A 7,108-nucleotide genomic window follows, 5' to 3' on the forward strand; every position below is an offset into this window, starting at 1 on the left:
TTGTGAATATTTCGAACATTTTTAGGGCTTGTTTAGTAAAATAAACTACATTGCAGGTGATGGTAGAGGTAACAGAGTTTGAAGAATTGATGATCTTTAATATTCTTTAAATAACACTGCCGGCAGAATTTCGTTTGCCAACAGTTTGTTTTTGAAACTCGAAAATACCTTATGGGTGTACGTCTTGCAGTGTCTAGCAAAATACGAAGTAACTTCAGGTTTTAATGAAAGCAATTTCACAGATATGAAATCTTTATTTATCAGATGCATAAACTTTGTACATTATCGCATTCCTCTTATACTTTTAGTCATATTGGAAATCCCACATATGACATAACCTCATATCCCACATACGACATATCCCCATATCCCACATATAACATATCCTCGTATCCCACATGTCATATCCCCATATCCCACACATGAAATATCCTCGTACTCCACATATGACATATCCACATATCCCACATATGACATATCCTCGTATCCCACTTATGTCATATTGTCGAGAATCGACTATTTAAAGGTTACTAGGCATAGTTATTTCGTTTCGTGCATTAAATTATGCATCAGAGACAAATCACAAGGTTTCCGCATCAGCGTCTTGTCACATATCTTTGTCTTCTTGCATGTTAGAACGGTGTAGCAGCGTAGTTTTCTCATATCTTATAATGGTATTGCAGCGTTGTTTGTCATATAATTTACAACTGTACTGCATAGTTGTTTTCTTGTAGTCTTAATTTCTTTAGTAACTGAAGCATAAAAGCTACACTTTAACTTTTCATCGCAAGCATTTTAAAATCTCTCTTCGAACTGAGAACGTAATTACAAAATAACCAAGCGTATGCAGCATCTCCATCCTTCGAAGATAGTAACAAACATGCTAAATGCCTTTTACGAGGACGCTCAACGGGGCAGAAGTGAACAGCCACTGGGGAAAAATACTCACTCCTCTATCAAGGACACTTTCGATTTCAGAAACAGTGTTATACACGAAATTTATTGTCATCTTGGGCAGGAGAAACACAGTCCGCATATCTTCGTATTATTTCTGGTCTTTGCAGCAAATGGAGAATCTGCTAACACAGTCACGAAATAGGAAATATATCTAATTGGCTGGAGTTTCACATGATATTATGTTATCGGACGGATTCATCAATCGAAACCCTTCCTGGAGACTGAAAAGAAGAGAGGAAAGTTACACAAACAAAACTATTTAATCTTGCGTGATGGTGAAGTATTTAAGCTTTACTGGAATGTGGTGATGCTGGTGGCGGTTGAGATTTGGCCATCTAAAGTATATACGGTGTGTTAATTGTGAAAAGATATCCACCCAATCCCACACCACTCCACATAAGAACCCAAGTTTGAAGATAACACTATTGCTCGATTTTTACTTTGAAACTGTTTCCGTCTTCATCACCAATATTCTCTAAACGTTTCTAAGCAAGAAACTCAAGTTTTACAACCGACAACAGATATTTTGTAATTTTGACCCGAACAAAGTAAAATTCATAGCAAAAATAGTATCTGATTTGGGCTTTGCACCTCAAACTAGAACTTTGTTCATACAGCCTTTTGATGATATAAAAAAGTTTTCATTACCAGCCGCCACCTGTCCTGAACTGAACTCCCTTACTCCACAGCCCGTGAACGCATTTTCATTAATAAAAAGTCCCTTAGTTCGTAGTCCGTATAGGTATTTTCTTTAGTAAACTCCCTTATTCCCGTATAAGTATTAGTTAAACTCCCGTAGCTCATGTAAGTATTAGTGAAACTCCCGTAGCCCGTGTAAGTATTAGATAAACTCCCGCGTCAGCTTTGAAATAAACGACACTTCACTCAGATTAAGAACAGAAAACTTGATTCATGATAAAGAAAACAGGGGCCAGTATCGTTGTCCTTCTCCTATTTCTGTAATTGTAGTAAATATGTGCCATATATATATATATATATATATATATATATATATATATATATATATATATATATATATATATAGTGTGTGTGTGTGTGTGTGTGTGTGTCTACGTGCGTGTATGCGTTTATCGTCCATTGTTAAAGGTGTAACGGACGGACAGGAAAGTATCACAATCTCCAAACACTGTAAACGAGTGAGACGATGATGATAGTTATAATAATGAAAACGACGTTAATGATAACATTTTTCTTAAAACGCATGCACGCACATGCACACACATATTTGTGTGTTTTATTGTGTGCGTAGTGGGTCAAAATTGCTTTAATTAAAGCGAAACATAATATAATGCGTTATAAGAAGCACCAGAGAGTAATTCGACTTATAATAGCTATAGTATGAACTTTAATTAGATTAGTTCAATGTGGACGGACAGATACTTATTCTTTGCTTTATAATATATACTTAGAGTTACAGAGACAAAACATCAGTGTTAATGAATGAGCATCGACGCTTGTAAATCTGATAACATTTAAGGCATTGATATTTCTTTGCAGAAAATCAACAACATAGTAAATTCACCAGTACTTTAATTAAATTATGTATATAGACTGCAGCAAAAGGATTTCAATATTGGAATGATGGTACCTCACTGAACTGTAAATACAAGCATCATTTTCCATTACCCTCCCCCACCTCCGCTCCTTTCCCGCTCTCTTCTGGCATTTATAGTGTAAAATATAATTTATTTAACTCTGAATTATGAGTCAATTCATATTGGATAATTTCTTACGAGACTTATTTATTATCATCAATATTATCAGCACTAATAGAAGTAGTACTGGGTATTAGTACTATTAGTATTAGCAGTAGCATATTCACTTACACCACTGTAGATAGTCTCGTCTTCCTCGAAGTACTGGTGGATCACTCCCATTCTTCGGTCTGACTGGTATACCTCCAGAACCGAATGAAACGTATCGTTCTCTCCTCCATAAGCGGAATCTCCTTGGGACATGGTCGAAATTTTCCTGTTGTCCATCGAAGCGCTCTTGTCAGGCATATCCAGCGTTGGGACGGTCTCGGAGAAATTGTTGTAATTCAGACACAACATCTGATTTTTCTGAGTGACTGTCATTGGTCTAAAGCGATAACCCCATTTGACCTCACTACTGAGGTAGGACGTTCGAGCCTGAATGAAGTTCCCCGCAATTTCGTCAAGTCCTTCTAGCATCAGGATGATCTCGTACTTCATCGTCTCTATATCGCGCTTACACAAATCCCAGAATGGACTAGAATGGTCTATAAGATGGCGGAATGTGGTCGGCTGGAAGAAAAGTCTGGATGCTCCGTGGCACGGGTTGAACTCCAAGTGATATCGAAAATGGGGTGGCATTTTGTTGTGTATTTGATCCTTATCAAACACGCATAGTCCTGACAATCTAATGTCCAGCAAGCTAGATCTTTGCATGTTTAAGATGCGAACCTCGATGTAGTATTTTTTGTTTTCCTCATAAATGCATGCGAATTTGCTAAATATCATTGTATACTTGCGCTTGCTTGGTTTTTGAAATTTAAAAAGTAGAACACCAGTTAGAATAGATTGTAGAAGACAACCAAATATAGATTGAATCATGACAAGCATGATTGTTGGGGAACAATTTTCATTTACGTAACGACTACCATAGCCTATGGTGGCTTGGGTCTCCATTGAAAAAAGCAAAATAGACTCGAAGTCTTGTGAATTCTGAATGCAGAGCGCATGCGTAGAGTTCAAATCTTCTGCTGTGTTTTCTGTAGGTATGTCCCCATTTGCATCAGAGATCACGTAATATCCGAAGGCAAAAAGAACCCAGCTTGATATAAATCCTAGGGAAAACAGAAGAAATAACCACCGCTTTCTCATTACTACCAAATTTATAAAAACATTCGGGTAGCAACAGGAGGATGGGTCGTCCATATTGATGTATCTGACATTCGTGTCTCCATTCTTTTCAACTAGTCTTGGTTTGTTCTCAGGAGACTCCAGAATGTATCTAAAGAAGTTTGCAACAGACAATTTTCGCGCCATTATTAACTCTGTCTTTCTGTTACATAATAAATGAGCAGAAATTTCCTTCTTTACAGTTTATCCATATACATACAAGCAGAAAGTATCATATTTGTAACATATTGCTAAATTATTTATCCTCTATATATGAATGAACTCCTTGATTTTTCTTCAATAAATATACATGCCAACGTTTCCGTTAGTCGTCTTCGAAATATTATTGCTTATTACGATTCAAAACCTAGGAATATTATTTCCATTTTGAAACGATCCATTTGGACTTCTAACTGTAAAAAGTTCTCTTGAAAAGCGTATGTGCATCACAGTCAAGATATTTGGGCATTATATACTTTAATATCATCTCTTCTTACAGGCAGACGCATCTTCCTGCAATGAAACAACGTTTACTTTTAGCATGGTCTTCATTCACTATCAAGGATTTCACACATATCTGCGCAACAGAATGCCTTCCATCACAATATAGGGGCATATCTTTCTTGACAGACAAGCCACTAGTTTGGTCATATGGTCTTAAGGGCAAAAGCTAAACACAGTAATGTAGCGTTGAGAAAGGTCGGGCAGTCTACACCATTGTTCGTGAGACTCTTGGATACATTTTCATTACAATTAAATAAATAGCATGGAAGACATGGCTCAAATATTGGTGTCATTCATTCAAGTTGAAGAAGAGGACCACGAGGACAAACAAAACGACGACCAATATTTTATGGTTATGTATCAATAGTCCTCCCGCGATATGGTGTAGGCAAGCTAAAATCGAAAGGTTATTAACGTTGATAGAACTTCAGAAGTTTCGTCCACAACCAGACTATGTGGTGGTTATGGGTTTCGGAATTTAATCCAAATGACGCATGTCCCAAGCGGTTGGGAGAGTGACTTTCATTTAAAGATAGGTCATACAAGTTCCCTATCTTATTGTTGTTAGAATTTGATTTGAAGATTCTAAGTCTGTTCTTGAGCTAAACTCTGGATCAATAGAAAAATAACTAAGCAGGATTTAACCACAATCGATCAAAGTAGTGGCAACTAGGACGTGCAGACATTTAGCTGTATGGGGATTTCATCATTAAAATGTTAAATGTTTTGCTTGAATACGTGAATGATGTCATTCAACTCTTTGAGTATAGGGAAAAGCTGGCCACACCTACTGCTAGCCAAAACTGACCACATTTACTGCTTTTTGTCCTAATCTTCCATGTTTACTGCTGTAAGAACAAAAATGTAAATATCGTACAATTAAAAACAGAAACAGAAACAAAACAAAACAAACATATGATATGAAAATGTGTGAGCAAGACAACATGAGCATGATTTACTAGTGAATACAAAAAAGTCGACTATTTATATAGACCCATCTCCTCGAAGGGATCAAGTCTTTTTAAGGATTTAATCATATCAATTATTTATAAAGCTATTTATGAAAATTTGGTGATAGATTTCCAATGGTCATTCAAATTCATAAAAATTTCATCTTAATGAAAGAGATTATAATTTTCGTCTTAATGACATTAACTTTTCTTTTAAAGAAAGAGGACATAGCTTCTCTTTATTGAAACGCAACAAACCACTACGCGAATCGGGATATCAGCGATAGAGTTACCTTCTTTGAACTTAACACAAGGTTGCAATCTTACTTGTCCATTTCCATCGTGTCTTGAAATAACCTTGGAAGTATTTGTATGAATACACACTAATTTTTGATGTATTTTGCGATCCGCCTAAGGAGGAGCGCATCACATATGTTGCGCCAGCAAAGATGAGATCGTCCCGAATATAACTTTGTCTCCTTCCGCCGCCATATTGTTCTATGTGAATGCAAATAGTTCAGAAGATAGTTCTCAGTGGTTAGGAATTACATCCAAGGTTTCTTTTTCGGCTTGTTTATCTCATTCCAAATTATTTTTGTTCCATGTTCACAAAATTAGTTCCGAATGTAGTTCATATTGGCGGAGAATTACAACCGGAGTTTTTATCTCAGCTTGACGGAAATGACCGAGGATGCTTTTTATTGACATTTTGAAAATATAGATACAGTATTTTATTGATGAAATGCAGAAAATTATGGAAGGCAAGATAATCTAACACAAAACAAGCCGTTATACGCCTACGAGCAACTAAAAGCCCGAAGACAATAAATATTTAATGACGTTGCCTACCAATATACAAGAGAAAAATATATAACTGCATATTTGTTTTGAGAATTTTTTGTCCCGCATATATACTTGCCGACTTTCGCTGCTTTTATTCACTACTATGCGTTATCATAAGAAAGAATTCATGAATTTCCCAAAACGTCTCAAATTAGCAGATATAAAATATTACTGAATCAGTGAAAAATATCGGAGAAGGTTATTCACATTTCGAAAACGCATTTTCAACAAAACTCTTTAAAGCACACAAATTAATAATATACACATACCACCATAATTCCGGAGTACATGTTGTTGGATTATATGTCGTACACTGGGAGATGAATTTATATTCATGCTTGTGAAATTGCACGTTTCCGAAAGAGGAAAAAGGAAAAAAATTGCCAGCTTCAACAGCTTAAAGAGGCCACCTTTGGCTGAAATGTTCTGACGTACGGAATGATTATTAATGACTCTGTAAAATCGCCCCTCCTCCTTTGAAGAGACTTACATTGACTTTGGAAATGAAATATCAACGAATTCGACAAAGTGTGGCGAATCGCTTATCAATACTGACCTTTAATCTGCTCATTTTCTGTGAACCCGTCTTACTTCAGCATCTCCGATTAGCCCTTTATATTCATAAACTTTGTCGTCGTTTCCTAAACATCAGCGTTGACATATAATACACTTGCAAAATAGTGGCAAAATTACAAAAAAACAGTATGGCAACATGCGCAGCGTAACGTTTAAAAACTTACATGTACTTTGTCACCCGCAAAATCTGGCCGTGATCGCAACTCGTCGTACCAGTCGTGCTCTAGTAGTATCACTCGTACTCCCATATGCGTGACAATTGCTATAAACACCACTTTTTCAGTCACGGAAAAACAGGACCATAACATGTGGTGACACGTAGTAAACAGTCGTTTGCAGTGCCACCTTTTGGGGGTAATTATGTAACAAAGCAATTTACGACAATCCTTTTCG

The 7,108-nt window shown here is 36.5% G+C and overlaps 1 protein-coding gene across 3 annotated transcripts; it reads right to left on the reverse strand.

Annotated features, from left to right (window-relative positions):
- Positions 1-234: 234 nt before the first annotated feature.
- On the reverse strand, positions 235-7,096 carry LOC149803684 (ATP-sensitive inward rectifier potassium channel 12-like). Of its 3 annotated transcripts, none has more exons than XM_089953461.1 (3): positions 6,880-7,096; positions 2,805-4,355; positions 235-1,178 (listed from the first exon to the last, which is right to left on the reverse strand). In XM_089953461.1, exons 2-3 carry the CDS (start codon positions 3,987-3,989, stop codon positions 1,140-1,142), a joined length of 1,224 nt encoding a protein of 407 aa, XP_089809587.1. In that variant the 5' UTR covers positions 3,990-4,355; positions 6,880-7,096; the 3' UTR covers positions 235-1,139. The 3 variants fall into 3 exon arrangements, with proteins under 3 accessions (XP_089809587.1, XP_089809588.1, XP_089809589.1); XM_089953462.1 differs by lacking the exon at positions 6,880-7,096 and adding an exon at positions 6,696-6,864; XM_089953463.1 differs by lacking the exon at positions 6,880-7,096 and adding an exon at positions 6,409-6,663.
- Positions 7,097-7,108: the final 12 nt, after the last annotated feature.

This window comes from Sinohyriopsis cumingii, chromosome 3, assembly GCF_028554795.1.
Source record: "Sinohyriopsis cumingii isolate HCF-2022 chromosome 3, ASM2855479v2, whole genome shotgun sequence".
NCBI classification, from domain to species: Eukaryota; Metazoa; Mollusca; class Bivalvia; order Unionida; family Unionidae; genus Sinohyriopsis; species Sinohyriopsis cumingii.

Excerpts from the sequence above, each read along its gene's own strand:
- LOC149803684 (XM_089953461.1), bottom strand. The coding sequence starts at position 3,989 with ATGGCGCGAAAATTGTCTGTTGCAAACTTCTTTAGATACATTCTGGAG. Across the intron at positions 1,179-2,804 it reads ACGAGACTATCTACAGTGGT|TCTCCAGGAAGGGTTTCGAT; the intron begins GTAAGTGAATAT and ends TCTTCTTTTCAG.